Source organism: Carassius gibelio, chromosome A1, assembly GCF_023724105.1.
Source record: "Carassius gibelio isolate Cgi1373 ecotype wild population from Czech Republic chromosome A1, carGib1.2-hapl.c, whole genome shotgun sequence".
Taxonomy (NCBI): Eukaryota; Metazoa; Chordata; class Actinopteri; order Cypriniformes; family Cyprinidae; genus Carassius; species Carassius gibelio.
Window position 1 is genome coordinate 11,314,473 of NC_068371.1, and position 14,880 is coordinate 11,329,352.

The 14,880-nt window shown below is 36.5% G+C and overlaps 1 protein-coding gene across 1 annotated transcript in view; it reads left to right on the forward strand.

Annotated features, from left to right (window-relative positions):
• LOC127990870 (neuropilin-2-like) overlaps nucleotides 1-14,880 on the forward strand; it is an 80,356-nt gene that overhangs the window by 30,173 nt on the left and 35,303 nt on the right. The window contains exons 4-6 of the mRNA XM_052591532.1: nucleotides 9,189-9,419; nucleotides 10,293-10,448; nucleotides 10,740-10,909. Coding sequence (XP_052447492.1) covers nucleotides 9,189-9,419; nucleotides 10,293-10,448; nucleotides 10,740-10,909 — 557 coding nt within the window. The remainder of the gene's footprint in view (nucleotides 1-9,188; nucleotides 9,420-10,292; nucleotides 10,449-10,739; nucleotides 10,910-14,880) is intronic.

The window sequence follows — 14,880 nt, forward strand, 5'->3', positions numbered from 1 at the left end:
TTGTTAGAATAGATTTATATTTTGAATAATTGCTGTTCTTTTTAACTTTTTATTCATCAAAGAATCCTTAAAAAAATATATTGCAGTTTCCAAAAAAATATTTGGCAGCACAAATATTGCCAACATTGATAATTCTAATAATAAATCAGCATATTAGAATGATTTCTTAAGAATCATGTGACACTTCAGACTGGAGTAATGGCTGATGAAAATTCAGCTTTGCTATACAAAAATAAATTATATTTTAAAGGATATTAAAATAGGAACCATTATTCTATATTGTAATAGCATTTTAGCATTTTATCATTCACATCATTTCTGAAGTTTGATGTCAGATTTACAGCTCATTTTTTTATGTCCTTTTTAAGGGTCCTGCTGAAAAGATGTATGCCAATATTAGGATTCTGCATCCCCCCCCCCCCCAAAAAAAAAAAAAAATCTGTTTATTTATTCAGCATGGCAATATTTCTTAAGAAACACTTCACATAAGCTGTTTTTTGTTTTTGTTTTTTTTGGTCATTGTTTCTCCAGATGTGGACACAAGTATCCCATTTTCTTCAGCTGTTTTCTCTTGTCACTCAGTGGTCGGGGTGTTTATGTGTGAACTCTCACTCAGTCTCTGTTTTGATTGATGGTTGATTGGAGCAGGCTGGTTTTTGAGGGTCACGAGTGGCTCAGGTTGATTTTGAAGGCGCTCTTGTTACACTGTTAATCTCGTTAGTGGAATGACCTCCTGCGACCTTTAACCCGTGGTTCCAGAAGGCCACGGCTCCTCCGTCCTGCTGCCAGGCCGTCAGACACGCTGATTCTTAAATGTTCCCTCAAAGTTTCCGAAGCACTCCCAGACCAATTAAACATCAAGGGAGAGAAAAAAATAAAATAAACTGAGTTTAGAGGAAAGGCGGGGAACTCTTTTCATCCCTCCACGAGCATGCCGGGAATGACCTCTTAATTGGACTCTGATCTCTCGTCTTTGGGGAATTAGAGTTTGGAGTGCTTTGGCAATTTGTGCATGGACTTTGAAGCCATTTAGAGCCATCTGTAGGGATTTCACTGTACTAGTACAGTTCATGCTTGCAAGACATCAGAAAACTCTGTTTTTGAAAATATTAGGCCTGTTTGTTCATGAAAAGTTGTTCTGGGTGGTTGCCAGAGAATTTTTATGTGGATTTAAAGGTGTTCTGACTAGTTGCTAGGTATTTTTAATTTAATTATATTATTATTATTTAGAGGTTTAAGTTAAATAGATCACATTTCTATTATTGTTATTATTATTATTATTATTATTGAATTAGCTTATATATGGATGTATATTTAAGAACTTCAAGAACGTTGCACTGGCCGTACACTCGTGGGAGTGCAGCGATTATGATGTTGATGTTGTTTTGCTACAGTGATGATTAGACTGGTAACATAAGCACCCTGGCTTCATTATGGCTGATGGGGAAAACAGCAGAGTTATTCTGTCTCTAAGCCTTCACCTCACCTCAGTAATAGCTGAAATCATCACCATTGCCCTCAGGTACTGTTACCACAGATATCGTTGCTAACTCTAGTAGCATTACTCACATAACAAGCCCACAATCTAATTTTACACTAACCAGAGACAGCCCAAGAACATCATACATTTTTAAAATATAAAACAAATGTACATAAAGTAATTTACATTTATGTATAAATATATAATAATTGTATGTTCCCATAAATCTCTGTTGCATCACAACAATGATAAAATATACAGATAAAGCATTAAATACAAACCTAATGCACATCCATTGATATTTAGTTGGTCTAGTGCTAAAAAGCTCCCATGTGTCAGGGGAGTGAAAGGAGAAGAACTAGGAAATATGTCCATTTTATTCTGACCAAAATCACTTGAGCACACATAATGTCATAATTATGATTTTCAAACTCATTAGGAACATCCCAGGAGGAGGACATGAAGACAGCATTAGTGCGTAAGATCCTCATGTTTTCCAAACACTTCTTTCCACGATAAAGACAAATGACGAACTGTTGCGTTTTCCTGTGCCACAGAATAATGGTTGTTTATTGAGGCAGAGTAGTTCAGAAAGTCTGTCTTTACTGGTTTTGAAAGTTATAAAGACTGCCAAAAAGGAGGTATAAGAAGAAAAAAAAAACAGCTACTATTTTTGAGGGACCTGTTGTTTAGAAAAACTGCTCCAACCACTTGAATTGTGGGAAAGTGTTAGCGTGGGTGAGTCTAAGCATTTATGTCTGTTTATATAGAGATGCGTCGCAGAGATAATGATCTTTGGTGAACACTTTCCTCCGATGTATGTTCTCTTAGCCAGCACTGGGAGCGAGAACATCAAACCTAATTTATATTCATGCAGAAATCCCACACTGGTCTCTGGCTGACCCTCGGGTAACATCGAATCTGTTATGTAGATGATCTCTTAAGGCCTCTTAATCTTTTTTTTTTTTTTTGTGGAATTTTTTCTGTTTGTTTGGCTTAGAGCAACAACATGTTTGAAACCTTTAAAATGTAACAGTGGTGATAAGGCACATTCAGAAAGTTTACAAAATGCAGTTCCGAGTAGATTAGCTCATGCTTTGCTTGGTCATGGATAGAATCTCCACAGACATCTGCAAAATCTCAGCACCTGTCATTCAAAAAAATCAGCTCATGCTCTGCGCATTGGTGTAATTTGTTAATGCTCTAGTACGACTGTAGTTTTCTCAACTGTAACGATTAGTGGTCACACACTTCAAAGGAGTTTTTGCGAGATAGGAACGAGTAAACCACGTTATGGAAGGAGCTGAGAATCAGGTTGGAATATAAATGGACTGAGAATAAGCCTTTGTGGTTCTCCGGACACATTGATATGATTTGATTCGCAGCATTTTCTGAATTCAGCATGTGTAGAAGCAATTAAAGGGATAGTTGATCCAAAAATAAATATTTTTGCATCACTCACTCACCCTCATTGTGCTGCAAACCTGTATGGCTTTCTAAATACAAACACAAAAGATATATTACGTAGAATTTGTCACCTGGTTTTGTCAATATAATGGAAGTCAGTGAGGTCCAAAATAACTCTGAATCTGAACCCATTGACAAAACAACGTTGTTATTATAAAAAAAAAATACAGATAATAATGATAATAATAATGATGATAATAATAAACAAAAATAAAATATAATAAAATAAACATTAACAAAAAAAAACGTTCATTGTATTGACAATAAAAATGTATTGCTAACTAAAGCTGCTATAATAATAATAATAATTAATTATTAAAGCTAATTAAAGCTAAAATAAAATATATATTTTTTTTTGCTGAAAAAATAAAAAAATGCACTAAATAAATAAACTTAACTTTAATTACTAAGTACTCAGTAATTGTAAGTACTAAAATTGACACAGGCATTGAAAACATGGGTGAGTAAATGAGGACAGAATTAAAATTTTACAGCGAATTTCCCCTTTATGTATACAGCTCAAGTTTGAAAGTTTGTTGTTTTAACCTTTCACCCTTGAATGGACGTGTATGACCTAATGGGTCTGTCAAAACCCATCAATCCCCTAAACCCCCTGTTCTTCTGCTCCCCTTCCCTTTTGCTGCCCCGTTTCTCTGCCCCAGTTTAGTGTTTCCAGACTGTTACCCTCAGTGGCATATGCAACATAACAACCCCTCCTGCCCCAGTCACATGACTGTGATGCTGTTGCCAGGGTTACTGCGGAAGACTTCCTGCTGAGCAGCCTTCAGGCTCACCACTGCTGCCGTCTTCCAAGTGCACACTCTAAAGAAAGTGCTAGAAGAACCGATTAGGTCCATAGTTCCCTTTTACTTTGGGTAACATCAGTGCTGCCCCCCACCTGAGGTGGAGAAGTGGTCTAGAGGCCATCCTGGTCATCCAGTGGAATTTACTGCCACTTTAACAGTTGCTTTGAATCTGGTCAGATGCCGTCTGTCTCGCAGTCTCACTTCCTCTTCTCCTATAAAACATCCAATTTAAAGTCTTCAGCTCTAACTACCTCTTCTTAAAGTGGCGAAACCCAAAGGAAAGAAATAGCTTTCTTCTAGCTAGCATTGAGATTAAATAGATAGCAAATGGATGGATGTTGTTTTTGAAATCTCAATAATGCAACGAATTTGCTTAAATATTGCACACATCTATATACCTTGAAGAAATATGCCAATTTTGACTTTTTATCTGAAAATATATCTTTTAGTATGTCATAATTTGAAAATTGTATCTCACATTTATGACTTAGTATCTAATAATTTTTTTAATTTTTATCTCATTATGCTTTTTAGGTCATAAATATGTTTTTTCTTTATCTCATAATTTAGACTTTTTATGTATTTAAAACTTTATCTGATAATTATGGCTTAGTAGCTTATATTTTCAACGTTTTATTTCATTATGGCCTTTTATCCCAATTTTGACTCCTTATCCGATTATGATTTAGTGTCTCACAATTTAAACTTTGATCTCACAATTATGTCTTAATTCTAATTTTGATGTTTTATGTCTGAATTATGTCACAATTTGTACTTTTTATTCACATTTTTATAAAAAAAAATATGTATGTGTTGTCTTTTTCATAATTTTAGAGACTCTAATCCCTGACCCTAAACTTTTGATTGGTAGTCAGATATTGTGTCAGATCCTTATACTGAACTGGTGGCAGTTGTAAAACATCATCTTCAACTATGTTTGACGTTCTCTACTGAAGCAAGTGCTGTTCTCAATATTACTTCCATCTCAAACGTAGATCCCAAAAGCAGATTTGAGTCTTAAACTAGCTTAATAAGAGTCCCTGAGCAGCGTTTTTTAAATTCTAAATACAGATAATCTGTTAATAAAATCGTTCAATCCTACAAAACTCTACAGCAGACCATAATAAACCATAACTAATCTTCCGGGAATATTTTTTCAATTGTTATTTGTTTTAAAATCACAGCCATTCACTCCAAATAGAATAATTGACATTTTTTCTATTTATTTGTTCAATTTTCAAGTTAGATGAGTTTTATTTTTATTGTGAATTTAAGTCCTGGGCGTGGATGAAAGACAGAAAGCAGTGTCATCAGAGTTTTGTTGACGGCAAGTTGATCTCAACTGACTGGGGGAAGTGAGTGAATAATGCAGTGAGTGAAAACAGACTTTGTTGTCCCATGAGAAGTCAGATAGAGGGAGTTAAAAGAAGGAGGCAGCAGAAGGGAGAAATCCCTCGCACATTTGAGCATGAGCACTCACGCCACCTGAGTTTCTACCCAGCAACTAACCCTTTAGTTGCCACGCCTCCTCCATTACCGTACGGTCAACTGTAGTGACAGGCAGGCCACAGACACTGTACCGCAGCGGGAGGCATGTCCCGAGGTGGAGGAAGAGACTGCTTTTGGTTTGATCATAAGCATGAACTAATAAGAAGTAAGGGTGGGCACTCATGCATGCATGCTCCCCGTCACTGCGTTTTACACACACACACACACACACACACACACTATACTCATGCAGTGGCGGTATGCATGGCAGGGTTCAGTGTGCGGGGCAGCCGGCCAAGTGGAAGTGTAATAGAAGCGGACTTTGACGGGACGACCCACTGCTAGAGGAAACTAAAAACCACTATGTGAAGATCTTTATTTAGAACAGACACTAACACAATCCTCTACCAAACACAATGGTGGAGTGGGTTATGCCTGTTCTCTTTACAGAATCCAGTCCTCAATATTTGTGTCTTTTTTGTCTGTTTCTTCTTTCATAACGAAAATTAATTGGTTAAATAAGAAGGTTCATCATGCTATTTAAACACTGCTCCAAAGTGCATGATCATATTATCTGATTAAACTGTTTAAAAAGCTTTGCAATACTATCACACATGCTTGTAAGTGTAGGGGAAAGTAGGATAAATTGAGCCAGAGATACTATTATAGCTTTTAAAATCAATATTTTGAACTATAAGCTTAATTTGGCCTTATTAATTCTTATTTCAGTTTTAATTATTTTAGTATATAAATTTAATCTAAATGAAATGATAAATTTTGCCTTGGCAGCTAGACTTTGTTTTACTTACTTATTTTTAGTTAGTTGTTTATATGTAGTATATATACAGATATAATAAAAAAAAAGTATTTGAATATATTTAAAATATACATATTTATTTCAATATATATATATTGATAATATGAAAAAAAAGTGTATAAAGTTTTCATATAAGTCAAAGAACATTTACTACATCATAATCACAGGTACATTTAGACAGATGAGTCTAATCAAAATGTTTTGCATTAAGATTAGAAATTAACTACAATATTTTTCCTATTCTTATATATATATATTATTAGTAAGGTGTTTGTATTTAAAGAAAATTTATTAGTCTCATTTCATTTTGTATCAGCATTGGCCATGATTCACCCTGAACTTGATGTCAGTCATTAAAAAACCAATGTCCTATTTTGTTTAACCTTGTGGCCTGAAGGACAAAACATGGCTTTACCTCAGCCCATTCTCCCCTATGCTCTTCTTTTCATCATTTTGCGTTGTATTTTCAGCAAATTTCTCAATTTAAGTGCTTTCTTTGTGTAATACAGAGCTGTGGTGTTACCGTCCTCCACACAAGCAGAAGCTGTGCTATTTACATCACTGTGTGTGGGAGAGTGAAGGTAGTGTTTGAAAAGCAGGAAGGCTTGTGTGTGTGTGCGCACCACACTGCGCTTCATCTCATTTTTGCTTTCTTTCCTTCTCCTTGTGTGGCTTCCTTGGGTTTTTGTCTGTGCTCAAGTGAGCCTGTGTATCCAACACATGCATTAACCGCGGTACCAGCCGTCACCCACAAGTGTGTTGAGTGTTGCACACATACTGGAACCTGCTGTTCATTTGGCCTGGAGCTGCACAGGTCCGTTGCTAATCATTAGGCACATCGAGACACTGACCTCTTGACAGCCACCACAAGTTCCTATAAGGCCTGTCTCTTCTTTCTATAGAATCCTGGGCAATTTGCTGCCCTCCACACAGGAAACAGTGTTGGTTAAATGGTGTCACTGGTGTGAGAAACCACAGAGACCACAAGTAATTCTGACATGGTTTTATCTGATTGTAGTGACTGAGTTAGACTGGAGCTCAAAAATGATGTCATCCTCATGTAATTCCAAATCTGCAGGACTTTCTTCTCTCTGTACACCATGAACTGACATGCTAGAGAGGATGCTTCATGTACCTTTGCATCCATTAATTTTTTACATTTTTAAACCCAGAAATGAAACACGGAAAATGCAGTTTTTTTTCCTTTAATGGTTCAAACACTGATGAATAGAATAAGCAGACACACACTTATTATCATTATTCAAAATTCGTATTTTATTAAAAATGTTATAAAGTTTGTTTTTTTATGTATTTAAATGCTAAATTAAATTTTAGCTTGAGAATGAACACCCTCTATTGCTTTATAAAAACCTTTGGCTTTAATATTTTTCATAATTATGATAATGTTTAATGCCTAAAAACTTTTAACAACATTTAAACAATTAACTGTTTCATGGCCGGATCTACAGGAGTACTAGAGAGAAAGCAAAAAAAAAAAAAAAAAAAGCAAGAGAACATCAGTTGAAGCTGTAGAAATAGGAAAGTGGCGAAACATATTTTCCAAACGCTCCAGTGTCTATCCTGTCTCATTTTTCAGCGTGTTTTTGTAGCTCTATTCAATGCAGCCAATCATCAAAATTTTCTGTTATAACAGAACTTTGTCAGATCGCGATAAGCTGAAATGAGTGACAGGTTTTTACTTATTAATAAAGGAGTGCTCTTTGCAGGCTTTCTTGGCAAATCCATTCAGAATTTGAATACGTTTTGTCTTTCATGATGCTAAGAGGACCAGTGATTGCGGCATTTAAATGTGGATGGCACTATCAATGGACAGGGCAAAAAAAAAAAAATTTAAATAGATGTAGGCCACCATTAAAACTATATTACCCTTAGTGATTTGATTCTGGAATAGGGTCTGCTTGTATCTGGAGAAGTAGAACAAATAATAATTTTTATATATTTATATATTATATTTATATTTTATTTACCCCATAAATTAAAGCAACGTGTGTAGGGTGTTTTAGTCCCTAAATATGGCTCTGGTCCCTCCTTGATCTTTTACCCATTTATGCTGTTAGCTACTTTGTATAGGTTTGTCTCTACCACATTTGAGAGCAAGGCATGATGGGCGGCACATTTGCTCAAAGTGAGCACTGTGCATAATCTGTATACTTTACAAACTGCATCCATCTTTTGCCATCCACTTAGTCTTGTTTGTTTTGTTTAATCTCTCTGTCTCTTTCGCTCCCCTCCGCCTCATATTTACACTTGTTTTCGCTGCATTTCTTCCGCTCTGCATTCAGACGGTGTGCCAGGCACGTTGGCATCTCGAGCAGGGGCATGGAGAAGGTGAACAGCAGTTTGAAATGTGAATTAGAGAGGGAAAGGGGCGTGTGAGAGCTCTCCGTGGCCAGGAATCAGTAAACAGGCTTTCATTTTATGACATTCTCTCGCTCGAGTGTGTCTGGTAAACACATGCACAGAATACAGCACCATATCACACCGCTGAACAAGAGAATCCACGTTCCCCAGAACACCCCGGAAGGTTTACGAGTGGATGAGGAATTGCTTACTTAGAGAAATGTGTCTCTTTGACAAAAACACACACGTTTACAACAAATATGTTCATTTATCAAACTGAATTTATTCACTAATTCTAAGCTGAAGGTCCCTTACACAAAGAAAACATATTTGCTTATATATTAAACTGTTTAATGTCTTTGGAAAATATGCAAAATAGTATATAGTGTATAATACATTACAATTTATAGAACAATACTGAGGAATTGCTACTTTGAATGATATGAGACAGATATATTTTGTGATCTGAGCACTCGAGCATAAAGTTATACGTCAAATATCATTTTCCACCCACCATGTTGCCTCATCATATGTTCATATGTATCAATATATAGCAATTCGTGTTACATACATATATTGAAAAATATAATCACTAGTTTCCCATATATTCTTTTTTTTCCTTTTTTATTATAAATAATGAAATTATTTAATTAAATATGAAAGAAAATGGGTCTGTCTTGTCGCTATGATGTAAGCGCCGATAATTAATTGCAGTCTGTCATGTTATCTTAATCCACATTTCTCTTTTGTGTTTCTGTTTGTTCTGCAGGAGCCGAGCACTGTTTCCGTAATTTCAGCGCTCCAATCGGAGTGATCGAGTCTCCTGGTTTCCCTGACAAGTACCCTCATAATTTGGAGTGCTCCTTCATCATCATCCCTCCTCCTCAGACGGAGGTCACACTCACCTTCCAGACCTTTGACCTGGAAAATGACCCTTTGCTGTTGGGGGAAGGAGAATGCAAGTATGACTGGCTGGAAGTTTGGGATGGCCTTCCACAAGGTTAGTGTTGGTATTTTATTCATATATACTGTATGGACCTATATATATATATATATATATATATATATATATGTCTTTCAGAATGAACACATTATCAAAAGTGACTGTAAAGACATTTATAATACAAAAGAATTATAAATGTATCCTAAAAAATGTGTCAATGGTTTCCAACATATGAAGCAGCCCAGCTGTTTTCAACATTGATAAAAAGGAGTGCTTCTTGAGCAGTGAATCTGCATACTAGAATGATTTCTGAAGGATCATGTGACATTGAAAACTAGAGTGATGATGCAGAAAATTCAGCTTTGCATCACAGGAATAAATAACTTTTTAAAATATAATCAATTAGAAAACAGGTATTTTAAACTGTAGTAATATTTCACAATTTATTTGACTGATTTTACTGTATTTTTCAATATATGAAATGCATTCTTGGTGAGAGACTTCTTTCAAAAACATTTTTTAGATCTTAGCGACCTAAGACTTTTGAATGTTTACATTTTTCCTATCATATCTTTTATCAAATCGCACAAATAGTGTGTAGAAGATGGTGTTCATAGTATTGTAAACATCTCAACTACTCACACAGTAACCCACATTTCATCACTTCACACCACACTCACAATCAGTCTGGGATCAAACTCAGCTCTGGTCTTGCTGACATCCAGGGATCACAGGAGCAAGGGAGAGGGACAGTAAATCAGGGATAAGTAGGAGAGAAATCAGAGGAATACTATGAGGAAAGCTCATAATCCACGGAGCTGAGGAAATTTAAGGCACGAGATGCCTCAGCAGATCCACTTCACTCTAAGATATGCTTCTATTCTCTCTCTATGATCTCAAATCAGTTTGTTCCCCCTCTCTTGTGTTCAGTGGGACCCCTAATCGGACGATACTGTGGGACGAAGATCCCTCCAGAGATCCAGTCTTCCACAGGTCTTCTGTCGCTTTCCTTCCACACTGACATGGCTGTGGCCAAAGATGGTTTCTCTGCCCGCTTTAACATGACTCACAAGGAAATTAGTGACTGTAAGTATATCATTTTCTGATCATATTCTTTGTGTAACCCAGCACCTTAAAGTAAACACAAATCACTGTTTTGTTTGTTTGAGCCCAACTTTAACTACATTCATCAAACGTTGTGGTTTGTTTGTAAGTTAAATATATAAATATAAATAATTGTATTTATTTCTTTAAAAATGTATATTAAATCATTTGAAAAAGATATCAAATAAATATATTTAAAAAATAAAAAAAATATTTGAATTATTGAATTACTTTGAATTATTGAATTATTGAATTTTGTTCTCTCTCACTCAGCATTTCACTGCAGCAATGCATTTGGAATGGAGTCTGGGAAGATATCTGATGATCAGATTTCGGCCTCCACCTCATTTTATGATGGTCGCTGGCAGCCCCGTCAGGCTCGTCTGAACAACGAGGACAATGCCTGGACGCCCAGCGAGGACAGCAACAAGGAATACATACAGGTGAGCTAATCACACTAGGGCTGTAGTACTCGAGTCCGGTCTTGGACTCGAGTCCGGACTCGAGACATTTTTCTGTCGTCTCGGACTTGTCTCGGACTCGTTGAATTTGCACTCGGACTTGTCTCGGACTTGGCCATTGGACTTGCCAAGTCTTCTAGTTGGTCTCGACCGAGTCCAGCAAAAAAATAAAATAAAAAATTTCTCCTTCAAAACAAAACCACATTTGCATGATGTCGCGACTGAAAACGTGTGGAAAACGCTAGGAGCGCGCTCTCCTTATTTCCAAAGCACTCTGTAGCCTGCGCTTGCGCTCCAGTGGCATCTGCTGTTGCTGGGCAACCGTGACCCGCTCTCCGTGATGACGCAGAAGTTTCAGCAAAGAATAAATGGATTTCCAGCACTAAAAATCACTTGCAGTAGCTCTGATAATAGATTCATTTAAAAAATGGCTATCCTTGTACAACTATGATCATCTGTTTCTCCATCTTGCCTTAGCTTTCAGTATTATTCCGGGAAAGGATGTGCTTGACCAGTGGTGCACTTACTGCGACCTGAAAAGTTTAGATGTTTCTAATTTAATTTTCTACCTGTTAGATTGTGTTTTATTTACGTCTACACCTAGATAGCCTCTTTTTTTTTTTATCAATAAACGCGTATTAATGTATAGCCTTATGCAACAATTACATATGTAAATTTTAAAAACTTTATATATGACATTACATATTTACATTTTCATGTAACAGCCAGTATTTGTATCTGTAACAATCACAAAATTTTTCCTATCTGCATTCTGATACAACATCGTAGAGTTACTTGATAAGACTGTTATGACTTTTTATATATTTTTTTCGTAGTTATCACTGAACAAGTATGTTGTGTTAAACTGAAATAATTATTAATTTCTAAAATAATATTTATCATGCAAGCAGAGAGTCATGACAAACGTTTAGTGATCATTTGAACACGACTGGATCCATTCAATGCACACATTTTCAGTACGCAGAACACTTTAAGCGAGTCTTAATGTTAATGAACTTCACTAAACAGATGTGTGTGTTCCGCGCAAACCAGCAAAAGGTAAAGATGCAAACATGTAGGACAAGTAGACAATGTATCCGAATCTAAGCTGATTATTAGCCTACTCTTGAGAGAGAACTGGTTTGGTTTTTGAGAGACTGAGACACGCAGCGCGGCTGTTTGATTGGTGAGTGCGCTGTGCTTATTCCATTCATTCGTATCATCTCGTAGCCTAAGCTTTCAATATTTGCCTTTTAAATATATACAAATAATATAACGTGTAGCTATGATGTATTATTATAGGTAAAATTACTCTTGCAACGCTCTGATTTCTGAGAGATAAACAGAGAGGCGACAACAATGCGGTGTTTGATTTGCGCTCTTTTCACTCATAAAGTTTACATTCATTCACTTCTGGCGCTGATGCCCTGGCTCACCTGTTATCTAGCAAACACCAGACTCTGTCAGCTTTAGCCGAGTATTCAGGCAGAATTATTCCTTGAGCGTTATTCGTTTTTTTAAGCCATTATTCGTGCCATTCCGAATTGGTATTCGGCTTCAGGCACAACCCTAATTATTACATTACATATTTTATTTTTACATGCAACATAGATAAGGTCATATAGTAACAGCTCCACACAATATTGTAATTCTAAAATTCACGTCGTAGGCTACTTGCAAACACTGTATGCATTATGGTTAATGCATGCTGGAGTAGTCGATTGTTTCCGACAGAGCTCGACTAGTCTATGCAAGCCCTAGCACAGTATGACAAAAATTTCGCTGTATTTATGTGCGCATGTCCAGTAGAGCCAAACGTATCCATTCTAGCCTTGCTGCGCGCATTTGTCATATCCCGAGCTTTGCGTGTGTCTGTGCACTGTGCCAATTAGGCATAGTCATATACATTTTTGACCACAGATATAATGTCAACAAAAAATAAAGTACATAAAAATTATTTGACCTTACAGTTCCAAACTTTGTTTGTTTATCCAAGTTTAGCTCCCAGGGTCGGACTGGGGGTAAAACCAGTAGCAAGGCCCCAAAGGAAGAGAGGGCCCTTGAAAAGTATGAATCTGAAGTATATATATTTTTTACCTGGATATTTTCATGGGTGGGGGGCATGGGGGCCCATCAGGACTGCCTATGCATAGGGCCCGGGATCTTGTTTAATGCCCCTGTTAGCTTTAACCCTAATTATACACACTTGAACCTAATCAAGCTCTTACTAGACACACTAATCTTCCAGGTGTTTTAAGGCCAGTTGGAGCTAAACTTTTCAGGACATTGGCCATCCAGGATGTAGTTTGGAGACCCCTGTCCTACAGAGTTGTTACTTTGCACATGCTTTTTGATCATTACAAATAATAATGTAAAATGATTTTCTTAGAATAGGAGATATGCTTTCTCTCGCATCACTAACATTATCAGTAGTTAAGTATGTGGTCTTGAAGAGGACCCTTTTTACTTTCATTTGGACTCGGTCTTGACTTGGACTCGAAACTTTTGGACTTGGACTTGACTTGGACTCGAACCTCTTTGGACTCGGTCTTGACTCGGTCTCGACTAGTCCTGGACTTGGACTTGACTTGGACTCGACAAGGCCGGACTTGACTACAGCTCTAAATCACACACTAGAACTTATTGGTACATTTGACATACATTCAACATTTCATTAGAAAAAAAAGGATGTGTAGTGATGGAATTGGTATTATTCACAAAATATTAGCAACAACGTCTGTATGAATTGTTCAGAAACCATTTTTATATAAAGTGTTAGACTGACCTGAATTGGTTTTCAAATGATTTACTGTACACAGATAGTTGTTCTGTTTGTGTTTTAAGAATGAGGCCCAATATGTTGTACCATTGTTTGTACCATTGTATACCAGAGTGTCATTCAGTTGACGAAATATTACACATATGCCTGTCCAAATAAAATACATTATGTAGGACCTAAAAGTCAGCATGAACTCAAAATGAAAAATACAAACAAACAAAAAAAAAACATAATCATTTTTATTTGAAAGTCTTTTATTCATCACGGCTTTCTTTGATAAATAGAAAGTTCAAAAGAACAGCATTTATTTTAATTATAAATATTTTGTATCAAAATCACTGTCACTTTTCAATCTAATGCATCCTTGCTGAATAAAAGTATTAGTTTCTTAAAAATGTTAGCATAATTTCACCTGTAAATATGTGATATTATAAATGAAAAATGGGTTGCAAATATGTTTTCTGTTGACTTTAAGATGTAACCTTACTCTATAGCGATTTGTCCCTCACAATCTCATTTTCATATGCTTCACATTATATATGCTATTTACCCTGTCCTTGATTTGTTCCCTTTAATCCACTGGGATTTTGAATCTCTCTCACACATATGCGTTTGGTATATTTCTACACACCACTACATTTGCAGAACTTTCTACACCCTCAATAGAGCACTCCATCTTGTCCGTCAGCATACGCCCTTTAGCTTGAGTGCTGCTTTTGTTGTGTTGGTGCAGACCGTTGATGAACGGAAGGCCGCTGTGATGCTAACTGCTCTATGATGGATGAGGACTGTCTAGAAAAATCCGTAGTTAGCAACCTTCTCCAGTGCTATTGATTCTTGAGAACGTAGCATCCCTCCCCACACCCCTCACCTTCAACCAAACGCATGGAATCCAGATATCATGAGGGTCTGGGTGCCTTTCCTTCTTATATTTGACAGATGAGCATGTGTAGAGGTCAGGAAGTTTTCATTTTAAAATAGTACCCTTGTTTTTTCAGTCATGGATAGTATCACAGATACTAGGAGGGTAAACTTGTTTTCTATACACCTGTCCAAAATAGATTTATAAACTGCGAAGGATCTGTTCTTTGCTCATATCAGAAATGCTCATTGATCGCTGTCAGATGAAATTTGGTCAGCTCAGTCAGCATTGTTATAGCTTACTGTTTCCCAC